The sequence below is a fragment of the Odocoileus virginianus genome, chromosome 12 (assembly GCF_023699985.2).
Source record: "Odocoileus virginianus isolate 20LAN1187 ecotype Illinois chromosome 12, Ovbor_1.2, whole genome shotgun sequence".
Taxonomy (NCBI): Eukaryota; Metazoa; Chordata; class Mammalia; order Artiodactyla; family Cervidae; genus Odocoileus; species Odocoileus virginianus.
Window position 1 is genome coordinate 66,235,972 of NC_069685.1, and position 22,171 is coordinate 66,258,142.

At 54.7% G+C, this 22,171-nt stretch overlaps 5 gene segments (V, D, J or C); all 5 read left to right on the forward strand.

The window, feature by feature from the left end:
• Positions 1 to 254: 254 nt before the first annotated feature.
• LOC110125446 (immunoglobulin lambda variable 3-25-like) lies at positions 255 to 1,840 on the forward strand. The segment is given in 3 exon segments: positions 255 to 300; positions 440 to 721; positions 1,806 to 1,840. Coding segments are annotated over 3 exon segments (363 nt in total).
• A 1,739-nt stretch (positions 1,841 to 3,579) lies between these two features.
• Positions 3,580 to 4,234, forward strand: LOC110125384 (immunoglobulin lambda variable 4-3-like). The segment is given in 2 exon segments: positions 3,580 to 3,711; positions 3,822 to 4,234. Coding segments are annotated over 2 exon segments (444 nt in total).
• A 3,214-nt stretch (positions 4,235 to 7,448) lies between these two features.
• On the forward strand, positions 7,449 to 8,086 carry LOC110125382 (immunoglobulin lambda variable 3-19-like). The segment is given in 2 exon segments: positions 7,449 to 7,559; positions 7,701 to 8,086. Coding segments are annotated over 2 exon segments (417 nt in total).
• Positions 8,087 to 10,757: 2,671 nt separating this feature from the next.
• Positions 10,758 to 12,904, forward strand: LOC110123550 (immunoglobulin lambda variable 4-3-like). The segment is given in 2 exon segments: positions 10,758 to 11,400; positions 11,511 to 12,904. Coding segments are annotated over 2 exon segments (549 nt in total).
• Positions 12,905 to 18,771: 5,867 nt separating this feature from the next.
• On the forward strand, positions 18,772 to 19,366 carry LOC139037839 (immunoglobulin lambda variable 3-25-like). The segment is given in 2 exon segments: positions 18,772 to 18,880; positions 19,035 to 19,366. Coding segments are annotated over 2 exon segments (363 nt in total).
• Positions 19,367 to 22,171: the final 2,805 nt, after the last annotated feature.

Genomic DNA, 22,171 nt, shown 5'->3' on the forward strand with positions numbered 1-22,171 from the left:
GACACAGGGGAGGTGACGGTGACCTCCATCCTGAGGACAAGTCTGATGTGCAGACGTGAGAAGCCGAGGAGGAAGCGGGGGACAGACAAGGGCTGATGGTGTGGTGACCCTGCCTCTCAGTGAGGGGCCCCGGGGGCTGAATTTGCATAAACCAAACCCTCACTGCCCCCCTCAAAGCTCCGAGAGGGAATAAAGGGGCTCGTAGAGCCCGGCGCTGCTGCGGGCTCAGAGGCAGAGCTCAGGGCGCGTCCACCATGGCCTGCACCCATCTCCTGCTGCCCCTCCTCACTCTCTGCACAGGTGCGGCCCCCCAGCACGGCCCCCAAGTGACCAGGGCTCAGGCTGGCCTTAAGCTCAGCACAGGGGCTGCTGCAGGGGGTATGGGGTCCTGGCGAGGAGACCGTCTTCCCCACACTCCCCTTCCTCTCCTCTCTTCTAGGTCACCTGGCTTCTTCCCAGCTGACTCAGCCGCCTGCGGTGTCCGTGTCCTTGGGACAGACGGCCAGCATCACCTGCCAGGGAGACGACATAGAAAGCTACTATACTCACTGGTACCAGCAGAAGCCGGGCCAGGCCCCTGTGACGGTCATTTATGAGTCCAGTGAGAGACCCTCGGGGATCCCTGACCGGTTCTCTGGCTCCTGCTCTGGGGACTCGGCCACCCTGACCATCAGCGGGGCCCAGGCCGAGGACGAGGCCGACTATTACTGTCATTCATGTGGTAGCAGTGGTGATGCTCACAGTGACACAGACAGACGGGGAAGCGAGACACAAACCCTCCCGTCCTGCTCACACTCTCCTCCAGCCCCAGGAGGACTGTGGACTCAGCAGGGACAGGCCTGGCCCGGTTCCCCCGGAGCTGAGCCCCGCAGGCGGCCCCTCCTCCCGGCCCTCCAGGCACGCTCTGCACAGGGGGGTCAGCAGTGGATGATGGGCTGGCAGGAACGGGTGACGCTTTCCTGGACCAGAGCTCCTAAGACCCACTGAATGGGCTAGGGACACCTCACCCCAACATGAACTCAGCTTAACTCATGACGTCTGAATGGACTCTATTTCCAAATAAGGCCCCGCTCTTAGGCACTGCTGTTAGGACCTCAATTCATCAGTGTGGAAGGTTTCCACAAGGAGTGTGTGTATATTGGGGTTGACAGAAAGTAGTGCCCTGGTCAATTGTCCAAACCCATCACACTCCTACTCCCACCATCCCAAAGCCTCTGGTTTATAGGAAGGACACAGATTATCACTCTTAATAGATGCAATAAGAGTCAATATTCCTATGTGCGTAATCACCATCAAAGTTCTTTCTATTTATTACCTTGTTTAATCAGAACTGTTCTATGAACAAGTATTCAGATGATAATGCATGTTACAGACGGGGAAGCTGAGGCATGAATTCTGAGCAACTTGTTTCACGTCCCACCTGGAACAGGGCCAAGCCAGCAGCAAAGTCGTTCCCTCCACCCGACCCCTGGTCCTCACCAGCTTCCTGTGCCCTCTCACTGTGCTTCCAAAGCTGAAACATGGCCTTTCCTGAATGTGCCAGGAAGTTCCTGTCCTTTAAAAAAACAAGTGACAGATATGGAGACTATACACTGCTACCCTGTCCGATTAAAATCAAGTTTCAACCACATATCTGATTTTAAATTTTCCGAAACACATTTTTGAAAAATGATGCGAAACAGATGCTGTTTCCATGATAGATTTTGCTTTCTCAGTTAGTTGAAAATATCACTTCAAGAGCTTCCCTGGAAGCTCAGTGGGAAAGAATCCACCTGCCAATGCAGGAGACACGCGTTCTCTCCCAGATCCGGGAAGATTCCGCATGCTGCAGGACGGCTAAGCCCATGCCTCACATCCACTGAGCAGCGCTCTAGAGCCTGGGACTGCCCCTGCTGAGCTCACTTGCTGAAACCACGGAAGCCCGCCCACCCAAGGCCCGTGCTCCACAGCCAGAGAAACCACCGCAGTGAGAAGTCCAAGCAGCACGACAAAGACCAGCGCCCACTCGCCACGAGTGGAGAAGGCCACACAGCAGTGAAGACCCAGCACCGCCATGAATAAACAAATAAAATGCTGTTTTAAAAATACCATTCCAATATGAATTAAATATGAAAATATGGATGCATTCTACACTGCTGCTGCTGCTAACTCGCTTCAGTCTTGTCTGACTCTGTGTGATCCCATAGACGGCAGCCCACCAGGCTCCCCCATCCCTGGGATTCTCCAGGCAGGAACACTGGAGTGGGTTGCCATTTCTTCTCCAATGCATGAAAGTGAAAAGTGAAAGTGAAATCGCTCAGTCGTGTCTGACTCTTAGCAACCCCACGGACTGCAGCCTACCAGGCTCCTCAGTCCATGGGATTCTCCAGGCAAGAGTACTGGAGTGGAGTGCCATTGCCTTCTGTGACATTCTGCGATACTCTATCCTAAATCTTTGAGATCTACTGGATATTTCACAACAGCACTTCTCAATTGGAACTGCCCACCTTGGCTTGTGGCCACCATGTTGCACTGAGCAAGTGAGATGGATGAGGCTTCTATGCGGAACTGTGTCTGCAGAAAACACTCACCACCACCAGGAAGTGAGCGAGGGTCCCAAACCCAGACTCTTGGCTGGGGAGAAACTGGGGATCTATATTCCACCCAGAAACGAGGGGATTTTATACAGGTATCCCTGTGACGTCCACCTCAAAAGCAAGTTAGGAATGAAGCTATAATATTCAATGGTGGTTCTGAGCCATCACCCACATTTTTACTATAGTTTGTGAAATAAATGGCAATACTGTTTTGTTTTGTTTTATTAAATTTCTACAAGCATCCCTTTCAGTGGGAAGATATTTGCATGAACCCCATGACGTGTCATAAAGTTTTATTTTGTGCCTAGATCTAAATGGAGAGGTGGACCGTAAGAAATATTTTATTGACAGAGGATCCAGGGCACCTGAATACAGAAGAGAAGGTTGCCAGTGGAGGGGCTCAGGAGGCCTCGGGTTGGGGGAGGGAAAGAAGCTATGGGGCCCGAAGATGGGGTGGGGAGGGAAGCGGCTGAAAGGTCAGACTCTGAGGTCAGTGCCCTGGATGGAATGTTGACCCACTCATCCCTGTCTGGGGGACTCTGGGGAAGTCCTGTCCTCTCCCAGTGCTGGCTCCTGCTCATTAGACTGGGGAGAGGTTGAGCCGTCACAGAGGGCGCTGTGGGCTTATTATGACGCCAGGGGAGGAGATGCAGGAAACTCCCCAACGGTCTGGCATCGACTGGGGCTCACAAGTCCTCACTGTGTTGGAGCTACAGGTTTAGAAAGACGACCAACCCGGGGCACCAGGGGGCGCTGTGGGTCCTGGTTCTGGACCCTCCCTGGTGCCAGTCCCCTGGGCAGGGCTCAAGTGCAAAGGGCATGACTGGTGCTTCCTTGAACACACTTCTCTTGGGGAAAATGTCTGTCCGTCTGAAACCCACACGTGGCCCTGTGTCTGACCCCGGGGAATCCCCAGAGTGAGGCCCTGGGCTCAGGGCTGAGACGGGAGCTGAGACGCAGGGCGGGGGCGGGGACTTGATTGGCATGCACTGCCCTCCTGGAGCTGCAGGGGAGAGGATAAAACGGGGGCCTGGAGAGGCCAGTCCAGCTGGGCAGCCTCAGGGCAGAGGTCAGGACGCGCCTCCCACCATGGCCTGGGTCCTCTTCTACCTGCTGTCGCTTCTGATCAACACAGGTCAGTGTGGCCCCGGGCCTCGGGGGCTCCCGGCCCCTCCGTCTGGCTCAGTCCTGAGGGTCCGCTCCCAGTGTGGGCGCCCTCAGCCCCACCTGCCTTTCTCTCTGCAGGGCTCTGTGCTCGGCCTGTGCTGACCCAGTCCCCGTCTGCGGCCTCCTCCCTGGGAGGCTCGGCCAAGCTCATCTGCACCCTGAGCAGTGAGCATAGCACATACTTCATTCAGTGGTATCAACAGAGTCCTGGGCAGGCCCCTCGGTATCTGATGAAACTGACCAGTGGCGGAGAAGTCACCAGAGGGGACGGGATCCCCGGCCGCTTCTCCGGCTCCAGCTCCGGGGCTGACCGCTACCTGACCATCAGCAGCCTCCAGTCTGATGACGAGGCTGATTACATCTGTGGTGTCAGCTATAATGATGGTGGCCAGAGTGGGTACCACAGTCACACAGACAAAGGGGAAGTGAGGCACAAACCTCCCTCCCGTGCCCTCTGCCCACGGGCACCAGGGTGAGCTGCTCCCTGTCTGTCCCCAGGGCCCTGACCTGAGTCTCCCCTCAGAAATCCATCTCCCTGACTCTCTCCCAGATTCACCAGATGGAGATCAGATACACATTCATTTTAAGTGATTTGGAAACAGGACATTGTGTTTCCTCTTTCACAAGCCTGTGTGGACGATGCTGGGAGAGACCAGCCCAGACCAGGGGGAGCATGACCCTGGGAGGGGCCTGAGCTGAGATGACCCTGTCCCTAAGAGCCCCCAGGCCCTGGTCTCTCAAGGCAGGGACCTAGGTCTGGGGGTCCACAGGTGACACTGCAGGTCGAGGCACCAAGTGACCAGACTCAGGGGCCCGGGGGCAGAGTGGAGCTCTGCCGGGACTGAGGGAGGGCTCAGCAGGAAGAGCTGAGCCTCAGGGCAAGACAGAGCCTCGGCCCCGTGGTGGGAGCAGAGCTGGGTCCTTGTGGAATGAGGGGCGTGTGAGGGGGTCTGGGGCCAGACAAATCCGGACCCGGCTGAGTTTCTCCCGCTAAGAAGAGTCTCAGCTTTGCTGTCAAGAATGGCTCCCGTTCCACCCAGAGGACGGCCTGTGATGGCCCAGCGCCATGGCCACAGAGACAGCAAGAGGGATGGTGGAGGGACACGGAACTGGAGAATACGGTCCCCGCCCCAGGTCTCAGCCTGTCGGAGAGCCCCTCAAATGCATTTGGGAGGGAGGATTGTGCACCTGAGGTTCCCCCATAGTTTGTCTGAAATCTTAAAAACAAGCATCTTTCACACTCACACCCAGCCCCTGAGTCAATATGGGGCAGACCCCAGGGACCCTGACTCAGGGCACTGACCAGGTGGGATTGGGGGCTGGATCGGGAAGGTCAGCTGGGTCCCCAGTGACTGAGGGCTGACGGGGAAAGTCCAGGAGCTGCCCGTGGCCTGGTGATGCCCATGGGCAGGAGGAGAGGAGGGGGCTGGTGTCCTGGGGAGGGATGGGCGGGGTGCAGGAGGCAGGGCTAGACAGGACATCTGTGCTCCATCCCGCAGTGACCTCTGTCCACAGTCTGCCTGGGCTCACAGCAGACACGGCATCTCCCTGGACTCCTGCCCTCAGTCCAGGGAAGGGCTGTTCTCTCCAGTGTCTTTGACCCAAACAGGAGCTCCTACAGGTCCCTCAAGTGGGGAGTCTCCTGTCCCCCTTACACTGCAGAAGAGGGAGGGGGAAGTCAGCGGGAACAAACCCACGCTGCGGGTCCCACCACATCCACACCCCCATGGTCTGAGCTGCTGAGAACTGTGAGACAGTTAGCAGGAGCCTCTGATGGACACACGGAAGGACAGACAGACAAAAGGGAGGACAGCGATGGGAAACAGAAGCAGAGAAGACCGCTCCCTGCTGTGCTGAGATGGCAACCCACCAGTGAGGGCCCCCCCCCGCACAGCCTTGGACACACAGCGTGGAGCACCCATTAGAGGTCATCTCTGTGACAAGGTCACGACAAGGCCAGGCTCTCGGCGGGGGGGCCGCTGTTTGTCCATCTGTGAAAGTGACAGGTGAACAGGGTGGACATTGGTGTCCACTTCCAGGTTACTCTGCCCTGTGGAGATAGGATAGGTGACCTTATAAAAGAGACCAGAAACACATGCCCAGCCCCCAGTGAGCCACCGAGACAAGGCTTTGTAAGGTCAGAACCAGGAGGTGCCCTCAGTGAGCCAAGGAAAGACCTGGCAACAGAAACAATAGTGCAGGGTCTTGATCACAGACTTCTGACCCCCAGAAACAGAGCAAAGAAATGTATGGTGTTTAAGCATCATGTGGATGGTGTTCGAGTATCGCTGCCTGAGTTGACTATATCAGGAGCTGGTCGCTCTGGTGTATAGGGATTTATTGGAACATAAGTCCTCATTTCCCTGAAATAAATTTTAAGAGCACAATTTCTAGATTGCACAGTAATCCAATGTTTAGTGTATTTGTAGCTGCTGAACTGTTTCTCAGAGTGCCTGCGACACTTTACATTCCTTCCTGTGACTCAGGAACAACCAATCTCTCTGCTGTCCAGCCACCCTTGGGTCTTGCCGCCACTTATATTGAGTCCATATGCTCAGTTGTGCAGCAGGGTCCCCTAGGGTGTCACTGACAGTCCCCTAATGACTCGTGGTGACCATCGTCCCATCTGCTCATCTGGCTTCTGTACGTTCCTGGAAAAGTATCTCTTCACGTCATTTTCCCCATTCCTATTGGATTTTTTTCATATTGATTAGTTTTGAGAATTTTTGAAATGCATACACAAGTCTTTTGATGAATCTGTGAGTAGAAAATACTTTCTAAACTTTACTGGACTTCTCAACTCTCTAAAAAAACTTTTTAAAAACAAATGCTTTATATTTTAATGTTTCCACATAACTTCTTCCTTTTACATATAATGAAGTTACTGTCAACTCCAAGAATTCTTGCCTTGGTCTAGGTACAGAAGATTGTTTTTTCCATTTTATTTCTAAAACATGATATTAAAAAAATACTTATACATATGAATCATATACATGCATGAATCATTTTGCTGTAACCTGTAAATAATACAACATTGCAAATCAACTATAGGTCAATAAATGTGTGCTCATTCACTCAGTGGCGTTCAATCTTTGCTTCCCTTGGACTGTAGTCCACCAGGCTCCTCTGCCCGTGGGAATTTCCATGAAAGAATACTGGAGTGGGTTGCCATGCCCTCCTCCAGGGGATCTTCCCACTCAGGGATCAAAATCGAGTCTCCTGTCTCTCCTGCATTGCAGGTGACCTCTTTACCACTGAGCCACCTGGAAATCTTGATATGTCAATAAATAAATAAATCCAATTCTAAAGAAATACAACAAAAATTCTGCCAGAGCTATGTGACCAGTGTCACCGTGTCCAATGCTGGAATCCTGGCTCTCAGAGCAGCAGGACCAGGTCCCATCAGGACCCGCTTCCAGCAGGGCCAGCCCTGTACGTGATGACCTCATCCCCAGAGAGGACTCCTGTGGGTCTCCCAGACACAGAGGGGACCCTGTGAACAGACAGAGAGTGTGTGAAAGAGCTGGGGGAGGGGCGGGCTTTCTCACTCAGCCCAGAGAGAGTCTGGGGACCTGCGCACAGGCCTGGGAGTCAGGCCCCAGGAGACTCCTCCTTGGAGCCCAGCTGCTCTCCGCTCCTCAGGGGGCCGGTCCCCAGGCCATGAGGGGCAGGAAGGAGATTTGCATGAGGACGCCCCTCCTGAGGATAAGAGAGCCCAGAGGCCCCAGCGCTGCTGCGGGCTCAGAGGCAGAGCTCAGGGCGCGTCCACCATGGCCTGCACCCATCTCCTGCTGCCCCTCCTCACTCTCTGCACAGGTGCGGCCCCCCGGGCGCGGCCCCCAAGTGACCAGGGCTCACCCGGCCCTGAACGTCAGCTCAGCACAGAGGCTGCCGCAGGGTGAGTGGGGGGCCCAGAAGGAGGCCCTCCTCCCACACTCACTCTCTTCTCTCTTCCAGCTCGTGCGGTCACCTCTCAGCTGACTCAGCCGCCTGCGCTGTCCGTGTCCTTGGGACAGACGGCCAGCATCACCTGCCAGGGAAATGATTTTTTCATTGGTGCTAACTGGTACCAGCAGAAGCCGGGCCAGGCCCCTGTGACGGTCATTTATGGGAATAGTGAGCGGGCCTCAGGGATCCCTGACCGGTTCTCTGGCTCCAACTCGGGGGACACAGCCACCCTGACCATCAGCGGGGCCCAGGCCGAGGACGAGGCCGACTATTACTGTCAGTCAGCTGATATCAGTGGTGGTGCTCACAGTGACACAGACAGACGGGGAAGTGAGACACAAACCCTCCCGTCCTGCTCACACTCTCCTCCAGCCCCATGAGGACTGTGGACTCAGCAGCGACAGGCCTGGCCCGGATCCCCCGGAGCTGAGCCCCCCAGGCGGCCCGTCCTCCTGGCCCTCCAGGCAGGCTCTGCACAGGGGGGTCAGCAGTGGACCATGGCCTGGCAGGACCAGGCTGCCCTGGCGTTGGGCCGTGTGGTGAACTGGACAAAGAGGCCTCAATGAAGGACAGACAGAAGGAGAGAGACCACTGCTAATGGACCCTGGATGTCCATACGGTGCTGACTGGACACTCAGCAGCCAAAATCTCCTGGGTGAATTCAGAGAACTCTGCAGCTCCTTGGAGCTTCTCCTGAGCCCAAGGAAGAGAATAAACCAGCCGGGGGCCCGTGTGGGGCCATCAGGTCCTCCCCTGGGCTCCCCCACCTCCCACTAGTGCTGGAGCCACGCCAGCTCCCAGCTGTGCCCTCCCTGGGAAGGGCTGTCTTTGCAGAGACAGTCCCCCCGCCCAGTCCGTGACCCCTCTCTGAGGGAGATTCAGGTCAGTGATGCCTGAGGCCAGGAGCCCAGGCCCCAGCTCGGGTCAGGATGACGCGCAGGCCCCACCCCGAGTCCGCACCTGTCACCACACCGCAGGACGGACCCAGCCAGCCTCCCAGGCTTCCATCCAGAGATCACACTCAGCACCATGCCTGCAGTTCAGAGCGGAGGTCACAGAGTCCAGGAGGAAACACAGGTCAGGAGGGGAGAGTCCTGAGGAGGACGGAGCCGCACGGAGGGCAGCAGACATCACTCGGCCCTGAGGAGACCGCGTGTGGGACAAGGTGACCAGGGGTGAGGTTCAGACCAGAGGTCACAGAGGACAAGGTGACCAGGGGTGAGGCTCAGAGCGGAGGTCACAGAGTCCAGGAGGAAACACAGGTCAGGAGGGGAGAGTCCTGAGGAGGACGGAGCCGCACGGAGGGCAGCAGACATCGCTCGGACCCGAGGAGACCGCGTGTGGGACAAGGTGACCAGGGGTGAGGACGCGACCTCCACGGACACTGCAGGCCGCTGGGCAGGGACACACGCAGCTCACAGCAGGGCCGGCTGCCCAGACGCGGGGGAGCTCCGCATTAAGGCCTCAGGTGAAGAGTCAGGAGAACTGGCCCCCGAACCCATGTTGTGGGGAAGCTTAGCCCAGAGGAAAGGCTGTCCTGACCCCATGTAAGAGACTGAAATAACAAGTGGAGAAAGGACTTTCGTGAGTCCTAGTGACTTTCCTGAAGGTAAAACCAAAAGTAAAAATAAGAAAAATTAGGGGAAAATATAAATATCCCGTATTCAGCAAGGAATGATTCACAGTACCCAGTTCCTAACAAAAATTACCTGTAAAGAATCAAGAAGATAGGAGCTTTAGTAAGTACAAAATCTATTGATCCAAACATGCCCTGAAATGGCCCAGGTGATATACTTTATAGGCAAGGACACAAAACCAACTTTTATCATTAGGTTTCTTTTTTTTTCCTGAGATAAAGTGAGTTTTAACATGTTAAGTAGAAACAAGAGAGAGCTTGAAAATGATTCAAATTGAATTTCTATTAATGGAAATTACAGCATCTGAAGACTGAACCACTCTGGACAAGATGGACAGCACATGGATGTAGCAAAAGTGAAAAGTAGTGAATTGGAGCACTCCATCTGAGTCCCTGGTCCTCACCACCTTCCTGCGGCCTCTCACTGTGCTTCCAAAGCTGAGACTTGGCCTTTCCTGAGCATGCCAGGAAGTTCTCTCTCCTTTTAAAAAAAAAAACAGTGACCGATGTAGTGAATTTGCTGTGCTGCCTTGTCGATTAAAACAATGTTTTAAATATGTAAGTAATTTTAAATTTTCCAAAAGCACTTTTTAAATTAGAAGAATTAGATGCTGTTTCCAAAATTAATTTTGCTTACTCAATTAGACAATTAGTTGAAAATATCATCTGGATATGAATTAAAAATATTGACACAATCAACACTTCTCTATCTGAAATCTTTAAAACCTGGTGGGTATTTGAATCTGCAGCACGTCTCACTAGGACGACTCCCAGTGCATGATCAGCAGCCAGTGTGGCTTGTGGGAAGTCACCATGTTGGAAGAGGCATTGAGATGGAAGTGGTTTCATTCAGGTAACTGTGCCTGCAGAACCACGTGCCACCACCAGGAGGCGGTGGAGGGTCCCACAGCCCAGAGGCATTGCTGGGCAAGAACGGAAGACCCCATTTCCACCCAGATCAAGGGTACTGAGGTCACCCAAAACAGGGGAATTTTACACATGGATCCATGTGACTTGCATCTGAAGGCAAGACAGTAATGCAGCTATAATTTTAAAGGTGGTTCTGAGCCATCGAGCACATTTTTATTATAGTCTCTGAAATGAATGACAATAACTTGTGAATGTGTTAATAAATCTAGCCACATTTTCCCTTTCGCTGGGAGATCATCTCCATGAACTCCATGACAAGCCATAAAGAAATATTTTGTGTGCAGATCTAGAAAAGAGGTGGACCATAAGGAATATTTGATTGACACAGGATCCAGTGTACCTGAATAAAGAACAGAGGATTGTGAGAGAAGGGGTTCAGGAGGTCTGGGGAGGGGGAAGGTGGAAGCTCTGGGGCCTGGTGAGGGGAGGGGAGGGTGGGGGCTGAACGGTCAGTGCCCTAGATGGAATCTTGTCCCACTCATCCCTGTCTGGGTGATGGTGTGGTTTGTCTCTAAGTCATGTCCGACCCTTGCAACTCCGTGGGACTGAGGGAAAATCACCTCCTCTCCCAGTGCTGGCTCCTGCTCATTAGACTGGGGAGAGGTTGAGCCGTCACAGAGGGCGCTGTGGGCTTATTATGACGCCAGGGGAGGAGATGCAGGAAACTCCCCAACGGTCTGGCATCGACTGGGGCTCACAAGTCCTCACTGTGTTGGAGCTACAGGTTTAGAAAGACGACCAACCCGGGGCACCAGGGGGCGCTGCGGATCCTGGTTCTGGACCCTCCCTGGTGCCAGCCCCCTGGGCAGGGCTCAAGTGCAAAGGGCATGACTCGTGCTTCCTTGAACACACTTCTCTTGGGGAAAATGTCTGTCCGTCTGAAACCCGCACGTGGCCCTGTGTCTGACCCCGGGGAATCCCCAGAGTGAGGCCCTGGGCTCAGGGCTGAGACAGGAGCTGAGACCCAGGACGGGGGCGGGGACTTGATTGGCATGCACTGCCCTCCTGGAGCTGCAGGGGAGAGGATCAAACGGGGGCCTGGAGAGGCCAGTCCAGCTGGGCAGCCTCAGGGCAGAGGTCAGGACGCGCCTCCCACCATGGCCCGGGTCCTCTTCTACCTGCTGTCGCTGCTGATCAACACAGGTCAGTGTGGCCCCGGGCCTCGGGGGCTCCCGGCCCCTCCGTCTGGCTCAGTCCTGAGGGTCCGCTCCCAGTGTGGGCGCCCTCAGCCCCACCTGCCTTTCTCTCTGCAGGGCTCTGTGCTCGGCCTGTGCTGACCCAGTCCCCGTCTGCGGCCTCCTCCCTGGGAGGCTCGGCCAAGCTCATCTGCACCCTGAGCAGTGAGCATAGCACATACTTCATTCAGTGGGATCGGCAGAGCCCTGGGCAGGCCCCTCGGTATCTGATGAAACTGACCAGTGACGGAGAAGTCACCAGAGGGGACGGGATCCCCGGCCGCTTCTCCGGCTCCAGCTCCGGGGCTGAGCGCTACCTGACCATCAGCAGCCTCCAGTCTGATGACGAGGCTGATTACATCTGTGGTGTCAGCTATAATGATGGTGGCCAGAGTGGGTACCACAGTGACACAGACAAAGGGGAAGTGAGGCACAAACCTCCCTCCCGTGCCCTCTGCCCACGGGCACCAGGGTGAGCTGCTCCCTGTCCGTCCCCAGGGCCCTGACCTGAGTCTCCCCTCAGAAATCCATCTCCCTGACTCTCTCCCAGAGACACCAGCAGGAGAGGCAGAAACATGATAATTTTAAGTGGTTTATAAACAGGACATTGTGTTTCCTCTTCCACAAGCCTGTGTGGACGATGCTGGGAGAGACCAGCCCAGACCAGGGGGAGCATGACCTTAGGAGGGGCCTGAGTTGAGGTGACCCTGTCCCTAAGAGCCCCCAGGCCCTGTGGGGTCTCTCAAGGCAGGGACCGGGGTCTGGGGGTCCACAGGTGACACTGCAGGTCGAGGCACCAAGTGACCAGACTCAGGGGCCCGGGGGCAGAGTGGGGCTCTGCCGGGACTGAGGGAGGGCTCAGCAGGAAGAGCTGAGCCTCAGGGCAGGACAGAGCCTCGGCCCCGTGGTGGGAGCAGAGCTGGGTCCTTGTGGAATGAGGGGCGTGTGAGGGGGTCTGGGGCCGGACGGATTCGGACCCGGCTGAGTTTTTCCCGCTAAGAAGAGTCTCAGCTTTGCTGTCAAGAATGGCTCCCATTCCACCCAGAGGACGGCCTGTGATGGCCCAGCGCCATGGCCACAGAGACAGCAAGAGGGATGGTGGAGGGACACGGAACTGGAGAATACGGTCCCCGCCCCAGGTCTCAGCCTGGACCTCGGCAGTCACCTGTGGCGTGGGCCTGGTGAGGGTCACCGTCCGGGGGACCTGCAGGGTCAGAAGAACCTTCCCTTAAAAGTTCTGGAGGTGGAGCTAGAACCAGACCCACAAGTGAACTGCACCTAAAAACAGTGAAGGATGAGACACTTCAAAGTCCTGGATGAAATTAAGGTCCTTCCCCTGAACCAGGATGAAACAGAGGAAGGACTTGGCTTCCAGGAAACCCCGACATCTCCACCGTGACTCTGGCCACGTTCATGGCAGAGCCCAGGATCCTTCGGTGCGAAGGCCGCAGGTTTCCTAGAAAATACAGACAGTCTCCAGCTCTGAGCTCTCAGTGACAAGGGCTTCTTTCCCAGGAGGGGGGCCAGGACCCAGTCTGGGGTGGAGCTGTCCCCCAAAACCCTGAGACCAGCAGGTGCAGGAGGAGCCGCGGGCTGAGGGGAGTGTGCAGGGCGGCCCTCCCCCGTGTTCCTGGGCTGAGCCTCTCTGACCACACGGCTGCAGGCAGCACCCTGGGCTGGGGCTGATTTGCATCCCCAGCAGCAAGGGGATAAGACAGGCCTGGGAGGAGCCCTGTGCGGGGTCCAGCCCCAGCAGGGCCAGGAGCACCCAAGGGATGAGTGGTGTCGGCGAGGAAGAAGACAGACAGACACACACACACACAGACGTTGCTTAGAAGAGGTAGCTTTTTTTTATTTTTAGGATAGCTCAGTTTTTATAGAACGAATGTTACCTCCCCCTTAAGTCACCACAAATTACATCAGATATTGGTTTGTGCTTCCGTCAATATTTTTTTCCCCATGTTTTTCCCCTAAGCATTCGCCTAGAACATTTCCGATTACAGGGTTTATACTTAAATGTCCCATACATGGTCTTCTTGCCCCATGGCCTAAGATTCTCACTCTAACAAAAACAATGTCCCACAAATCTCAGGTATAGTGTAAATTCTTTGGGCAATAAAACAATACATGGGAAGGGTCACAGTAACATGTTTGACATTTCTGAAAATAGTACCATGAGAAAAACCTGATATTTTTCTTTACCTGAAACCACAAAATCTCAATTTACAACGATTAACTATTAAACAGCAAAAACACCTCTAAAGCAGCAAAACACCTCTATTAATAGTAAGATAATGGCAGTAAAACTGGTTAATATAAATCTTCTATTAAAATCCTATATACCCCATTTTCTAATTTTACAAAAATACCCATAATATCCCATGTTGTTTAAAGAAAGGGAAACAATGAACAAATAGCAGCAAGGAAATAGCAATAGTGAAAACCCTTTCAACCAAGGAGCAAGTAAACTGAAGCAGTATATCTACTTCTAAATCTAAACACCGCTACTCTTTTCGATTCTAGAACATTATAATCTTTTAAGCAAGCAGCCAAACTATACCTGCGGCCTTTTCTTTTATGACTTGATGTTTAAGGTCGTATCCTGAGCCAGAGCAATCTTGAGCATTTCCAAAAAGGCTTGGACTTTTCCAGCAAGGCCTTATTACTATATATTATCATTTCCAAAAATTAATAGAAAGCCCAACAACAGTAAGACAGAAGGAAGACAGGGACATACTGGGCCCCCGGGACAACCTCGAGGGAAGAGCTGCCTTGCAGATTCCTTTCTCGTCCCGGCGGCTCCGGAGGGGACATATTGGGCCCCCGGGGCAGCCCCATGTGAGGAAGAGCTGCCTTGCAGGTTCCTCTCTCGTCCCATGACCTTGTCACGGACTGGGTGCATCCCGGCGGCTCCCGACAGCCCTGCCCAGCCTGGGCCTGGCGAGCAGACTCGGGTCACCTCCACCGTGGCCTGGACCCCCCTCCTCCTCGGCCTCCTTGCTCACTGCACAGGTGAGCCCCAGGGTCCACGCACCCCAGGCCAGGACTTGGGGACAGGCCTGGCCCTGACTCTGAGCTCAGCGGGAGCTGACCACGGGGTCAGGATGTTTCCTGGCCCTGCTGCAGGGTGGGCAGCTGGAGGGGCTGGAATCCCCGCTCTGTGCTCACTGCTGGGTCAGCCCTGAGGGCTGCGCCTGCCAGAGGAAGGGGAGGGTGGGGGAGGTCCTCCTTTCTTCAGAGACTCTGTCCACCAGTCCCATGGGCCAGGGGGGCTGAGACTGAGGGGCGGGGGTGCCCTGGGTGCCAAAGACTCTTAGGCACTTAATCGGGGCGGGGGGATTCTGCCCCTAGGTTTGCCACCCCTCCTTTTCTCTCCTGCAGGCGCTGCGTCCTCCTACGAGCTGACTCAGTCACCCTCGGTGTCAGTGTCCCCGGGACAGACGGGCAGGATCATGTGTTGGGGGAGCAGCATTGGAAGTGAAAATGTTCAGTGGTACCAGCAAAAGCTAGACCAGACCCCTGAGCTGGTCATTTATCAAGATAGTAAGCAGTACTCAGGGATCCCTGACCGGCTCTCTGGCTCCAGCTTAGGGAGCACGGCCACGCTGACCATCAGTGGGATCCGGGCCGAGGACCAGGCCGACTATCACTGTCAGTCGCGTGACTGCAGTTAAAACCCTCACAGTGACACAGGCCGGCGGGGAAGGGAAACATACACCCCCTGTCTGGCCCGGCGCTCCGGCCTCCTCTGAGCAGCTGCAGGTCAGGTCTGAGGCTCAGGCGGCCTCTCTGCTCCTGGCCCGGCTCCTCCAGAGCCAGTCGCTCTGTCCTCGGGGGCCTTGGGTTTTCCTGCTGAAATTGGAGACGTCTGGTCTGAGCTAGGCTGCTGTCAGGGTGGAGAGGAAAGGAAAGGGTCAGGGTCTCAAAGGGTTCCAGGGCCCCGGGTGTAATCCTGTGTCTCAGGAGGGGCCGTGATGTCAGAGGTCGGCAGGGATGCGTCTCCTCCTGGTGGAATCACTGCAGGCGGCCTGGGCGGGCCCCCCTGCTCTCCTGGAGAAGGTGTCCCCTGTCCTGAGGCACTGCCTGCAGCCTCAGACCTGGCCGTTTCCCCAGGAACCTCCTCTCCTGAGATCTCTCTTCTGAAAATGAAAGTCATCGGTCCAGTTCACAGCTCCACGTCCCAGATGCTGGAATGTCCCTTTTAGCTGGTTAGATTGTCCCCAGAGAGGACCCTCCAGGTTCCCACCCTCATGTTGCTTAGCATGTCCCTCTGTTCCAGGAGTTGTCAGCTATGATTCCTTATGACTCTAGGCTACGCCATAGTTTGCAAAACATCCACAGAAAGCAGTGTGCTGACTGTGGCCAGGAGGCTGATATCTTTGGACTATAAGTAATACTAATGGTAGCTCTTCACCCAGACATGAAAACACCCTAGTCAGGAAGTACAGTCATGCTAAGAAATAAGATCTATGACAAAGACACAACATAGGTTCATATTTTTAAAAAGCCTGTATTAATCTCATTTCAGTTTGCGACACCTCTTGGGAGATATTATTACCAATCTTGCAGATAGAAGGAATTACAGGACAATGCTCTCAAAATTGTAAACCAACAATTAGAGGACCAACCAACAATTGTATATCAACACATCAGACGACTTGCATAAAGTGGACAAACTTACAGACACAAACAAGGTATCAAACTGACTCAAAAAGGAAGAGGAACTGTGAGGAGACATCTAATGAGAGCTTAAATCCATAATTAGAAACCTCTGGGGAACGTCCCTGGTGGTCCAGCAGTGAAGGATCCACCTGGCAACGCGGGGAACACCGGTTGACTGACCCGCGATCTGGGAGCAAAACTCATCCTGAGAGGCTGCTGAACCTGTGCCCACGGCTGCTGAGCCCACGGGCCACAACCACGCCAGCCTGAGCGCCCTAGAGCCCGTGGTCTGCAACGAGAGGAGCCCCCACTGGCCACAGCTAGAGAAAGCCCACACACAGCAAGAGAGACACAGCACAGCCGAAAATAAAATTAAAAATCATTAAACTTATTTAAAAAAATAATCTTCCTAACAAAAAATTCAGTACCGGTGGCCACAGTGATGATTATAGCAGCGATTTAAAGAGGAATTACTGCTAATCTTATGAAACTCGATTAGACAGTGGAAGGGTAAGGGAATTTCCTGACTCGATTTGTGAAGTTGGTTACCCCTTCTAACCCACTCAAAGAAACTACAAGACAAGGAAATGACAGGACAATATACCTTATGTTTATTGATGCAAAAATCCTTTTAAATGTTAGTGAACAGAATTTAATGCCATGTTCAAAGGATTACATATCACAGCCAAGCGTGTCTATAGCTCTATTGCACACACAGGATAGAAATCCCTTTCTCCAGGGACTGTGTCCTGTCCACAAGAAATTTCAAGATGGAAAGTACCAGACCAGAGAGTGTGAGTCAGTTTCTGTTGGTTGGACGATCTCTTACTCTGGCTTTGGTGAGGTATCCTCCACCGCCCACCCCCGCGGCTGTACCCACAGCTGGCACCTCTGAGAGTCAATGGCTGAGCCTCGTGTCCCCTAGGTCCCAGCCCCAGGACCACCTGCAGGACCACTGACCCCTCCAGAGATGTCTGCAGGGGTGGGAGTGCTCACTGCCTCCTCCAATAGCTTGGCCGTGAGACACCTGTCACTCATGACTTCTCAGGAGGATGAGGACCAATCATCACTGCCCAGCAGAGGCAGCAGGGCCTGGCCAGACCCCTAGGGCCCAGCAGCCCCCCAGCCCCACAGATTCTCCAGCATAACCCGGAGCACAGCTCCCCTGGCCTCCCCCACACGCAGGCTGAGGGGCTTCTAATGAAAGCCAGGATGCGGTGGGGATGGCACTGAGCCCTGGGGATGCCACAGTTCCTCCAAGACGAGGCCCCCTGCTGCACTCCCTCCCTGGTCAAGTTCTGCCCCAAACGGCCGGAGTCTGAATCCAGGACCCCTGGGCCCCAACCTGGGCTCATCCCATTCTCTACATTGATCTGGGGACTTGCTCTCAAGTGGGATGCAACTTTACCTGCTGTAAAATGGGCAGGTAGGTACTAACTTCAAGGATATATTTCCAAATTAAAGTATAAAAAGGCCCAATGAGTATTGTTAACTATGGGAGTGATTCAGAGAATTGTGAGATCCTAGGGTTTCCTAATGTCCCTAGGCAGGAATCCAAACACAAGGGTTCAGCCATCAGTATGACTTCTGGACGGGTTCCCAGGGGTATCAGCAGGAGACTCCCAGTTTCCTAAAAAAAAAAAAAAAAAAAACAAGGCACACTATGCTAAACTGAAAATGCTACCAATGCAAACTCTGAGGGGTGTGAGACTGTGTGATGACATAAAAAAAAGAGAGAGAGAGAAGAGATGATGGAGATGGTGATGATACTGGTGATGAAGATGTGATGATAAAAATGATCTGAGTTCTTAAATGAACTCAACTGCCAGGAACCCCATTAGCTAACCGCCCTCCTGGGGTGGGACTAGTGCCAACCTCGGTGTACCAATACAAGGAACCCTGGGTCCCTGGGGGGTCGCACATGTTGCCGGAAGCTGACAGTTTACAGCTAGAGTTATCCTGGACTCTCCACCCACTGAGAAAGCCAAAGGGACAGCGGAGCCCTTCCTGCCCTGAGACAGGGTTAGAGCAGCGGCTTCATGGAGCAGGGGTCCTCTCTGTGTGGGCAGGCCAGGGCTCACAGCTGGCCCAGAGGCAGGGCTGCACTCCCAGGCCCACACCCCTCTGGCGCCAGGGGCCTTGGGGTGGCCTGCCGGAGGGGAGCGGCTGCTCTGATTGTCCTCCAGCAGCAGCGCGCGGCCGGGAGCCGCAGGTCAGAGGCGGGGCTGCCCGAGGGGAGCTCCGGGGGAACCAGGCCTGCGGGTCCACAGGCGTCCAAGGATCAGCGCTTGGCAGGAAGTCAGGATGGACACGCCGTCCCCTCAGGACTAGTGACCACCTCTGAGGGTCACATCCACAGTGAACCCCAGGGCGCCATGCCTCAGTCCACGGCCAGGACGCTGCCAGGCTGACCGCCCCGCTGGGGAGTCCAGGGGAGACCACAGGCCGGGGGGGCGGGGGAGTTAGGACAGCGGGCACGTGGTCAGACACAGGGGAGGTGACGGTGACCTCCATCCTTGAGGACACGTCTGATATGCAGACGTGAGAAGCCGAGGAGGAAGCGGGGGACAGACAAGGGCTGATGGTGTGGTGACCCTGCCTCTCAGTGAGGGGCCCCAGGGGCTGAATTTGCATAAACCAAACCCTCACTGCCCCCCTCAAAGCTCCAAGAGGGAATAAAGGGGCTCGTAGAGCCCAGTGCTGCTGCGGGCTCAGAGGCAGAGCTCAGGGCGCGTCCACCATGGCCTGCACCCCTCTCCTGCTGTCCCTCCTCTCTCTCTGCACAGGTGCGGCCCCCCAGCCCTGCCTGCAGGCTCAGGACACACAGGACCCTGGGCTGGGCCTGCCCTGAACCCAGAGCACAGTCCAGGCACCGCCTCAGGGTGGGATGCCCGGGGAAGGGGTCCTTCCTTCTCATCCCGTCTTCCCCCTCTCTTCCAGGCTCCGCGGTCTCCTATGAACTGACCCAGCCAACTTCAGTGTCAGTGGCCTTGGGACAGACGGCCAAGATAACCTGCTCGGGGGACCTCCTGGATGAAAAATATATTCAGTGGTACCAGCAGAAACCAGGCCAGGCCCCTGAGCTGGTCATTTATCAAGATAGTAAGCGGCGCTCAGGGATCCCTGACCGGTTTTCTGGCTCCAGCTCAGGCAAAACAGCCATCTTGACTATCGGCGGGGTCCGTGCCGAGGATGACGCCGACTATTACTGTCTGTTGTCTGTCGTGGGACAGCGGCAGTTACAATGTTCACAGTGACACAGACAGACGGGGAAGTGAGACACAAACCCTCCCGTCCTGCTCACACTCTCCTCCAGCCCCGGGAGGACTGTGGACTCAGCAGGGACAGGCCTGGCCTGGTTCCCCCAAGCTGAGCCCCCCAGACGGTCCCTCCTCCCGGCCCTCCGGGCAGGCTCTGCACAGGGGGGTCCGCAGTGGATGACAGGCTGGCAGGACCTTGGTGTTGATGTGGGGAAACAGGGCCTGAGTGACACAGACACACCCATCCTATCAAGGCCCCTGATCTCTCTGTGATGCCCTTGTCTAGGCCATCACCACCTCTCTGTGGCCCTCAGGTCCTGACCTCATCCCCGAAATGCCCTGTGAAGTCTGGGATTCTGATGAAAGACCCAGTGCTGTGGGCACCATCGAATCCCCCAGGCCCCTAGTCGGCCCTGAGTGCCCTGCCCGCTGCCACTGGACCCAGTGCCAGCTACCTGCACACCCTGTTGTTTCTAGAATGTTGCCCCCCTCACAATCACGCCAATCCTAGACGATTCAGTTCATCAGTCTTGTGGAGTCCTGCTCCACTAGAGATGACCTTGCAGGGCCTGCAGGGCCAGAGCCTCCAGGAGGACCCCCAAAACTCAGTCATAACCCGGGCAGGTCAGAGTCTCCTCCCCTGAGTCTGGCCTCCTGAAATCCTTCCTGACAGCAGGGCCCCAGCTGTCCTCCTCCGAGTGCATGTCCAGGGGATGCTGTGACCACCCAGGGGAGACCACAGAGGAGGCCAGTCCCCAGGGGTCAGCTGGGCTCCCGTCCTTCCCTCTGGCTCCAGGTTAGAACCCAGCCCTCTGTCCTCAGGGATGCAGCCACCAGCTCTGAAATTCCGACTCAGACCACGTGCTCATCCCAGCTTTGACCCTGGCCGGGAGACACCTTAGGGGACCCCTTGGAGCCAAGCCCTGGGTCTCAGAGCAGCTCTGCCTGCCCCCGGCAGCTCTGAGCACTCCTGGGGCCTCTCCACTGCTGGGGTGCAGACCCCTCCAGCTTCTGGGTTCCAGACAGGAAACCCCACTCGGGCCTGGACCACCTGGAAACCCCACCTGGATCCAGGTGGGGCCGGGCAGGTCCGTCCTGAGTGGCGCCTCCGCAGGCATTTCAGACAGACGCTCAGACACTGTGTCCAGGATCACAGCCCCCACAACCAGCAGGGCCAGGCTGGGGTCAGGGGGCTGACCACACCGCTCCGGGTCACGGCCACGAGGCCTGGAGACTCAGCTCTGTCCCGGCCTGGCTCGGGCTCTCCCCTGCTTCGGGACACACCCGGGGAACTGGGCTGTGAGTCCAGACTCTGAGGAGCTCTGGCCTCTCCCTCCCCTTCTCCTCAGTGTCCTCCCCTCTGTCTCCCTGCCGCCCTCCTCTGCTTCTCTCCTCTCCTCCTCCTTCTTTCCTTTCTCTCCCTCTCTCTCTCCCTCAGAAGATGTCTGGATTTCTCCCCGTGGATTGTATTTAATTTAAAATTTCCTTTACATTTGTGTTGTCAACTAAACACAGATGTACAACTTGAGACTTGCGAGTGAAGTTTTATTTGGGGCAAAATGAGGACTGCAGCCTGGGACGCAGCATTTCAGAGAGCTCTGAGAGGTATCTGGGGCAGTGGGGAAAAGTCAGCATATAAGGTTTTGGTGAAGGGGGAGTTCAATACCATTAAGTACTCGTTTTACAAAAGGTTTTTTGTTAGTCATGAGGATCTGATGTCACCATGAAGGGAGTTAGTGCTTCTCTAGATATAACGAGATGAAAGGACGGAAATCATAAAATCTGTTCCTAAGAAGAACTATACACAAAGATCTTCATGACCCAGATAATCACAATAGTGTGATCACTCACCAGAGCCAGACATCTGAAATAGGAAGTCAGGGGGGCCTTAGGAAGCATCACTACAAACAAAACTAGTGGAGGTGATGGAATTCCAGTTGAGCTATTTCAAATCCTAAAAGATGATAATGTTAAAGTGATGCACTCAATATGCCAGCAAAGTTGGAAAACTCAGCAGTGGCCACAGGCCTGGAAAAGGTCAGTTTTCATTCCAGTCCCAAAGAAAGGCAATGCCAAAGAATGCTCAAACCACTGCACAATTGCACTCATCTCACACGCTAGCAAAGTAGTGCCCAAAATTCTCCAAGCCAGGCTTCAACAGTGTGTGAATTGTGAACTTCCAGATGTTCAAGCTGGGTTTAGAAAAGGCAGAGGAACCAGAGATCAAACTGCCAACATCCGCTGGATCATGGGAAAAGCAAGAGAGTTCCAGAAATGCATCTACTTCTGCATTATTGACTATGCCAAAGACTTTGACTGCGTAGATCGCAATAAACTGTGGAAAATTCTGAAAGAGAGATGGGCATACCAGATCACCCGACCTGCCTCTTGAGAAACCTATATGCTGGTCAGGAAGCAACAGTTAGAACTGGACATGGAACAACAGACTGGTTCCAAATAGGAAAAGGTGTACACCAAGGCTGTATATTGTCACCCTGCTTATTTAACTTATATGCAGAGTACATCATGAGAAACGTGGGGCTGGAAGAAGCACAAGCTGGAATGAAGATTGCTGGGAGAAACATCAATAACCTCAGATATGCAGATGACACTACCCTTATGGCAGAAAGCAAAGAAGAACTAAAGAGCCTCTTGATGAAAGTGAAAGAGGAGAGTGAAAAACTTGGCTTAAAGATCAACATTTAGAAAACTAAGATCATGGCATCTGGTCCTATCACTTCATGGCAAATAGATGGGGAAGAAATGGAAACAGTGACAGACTTCATTTTGGGGGGCCCCAAAATCACTGCAGACAGT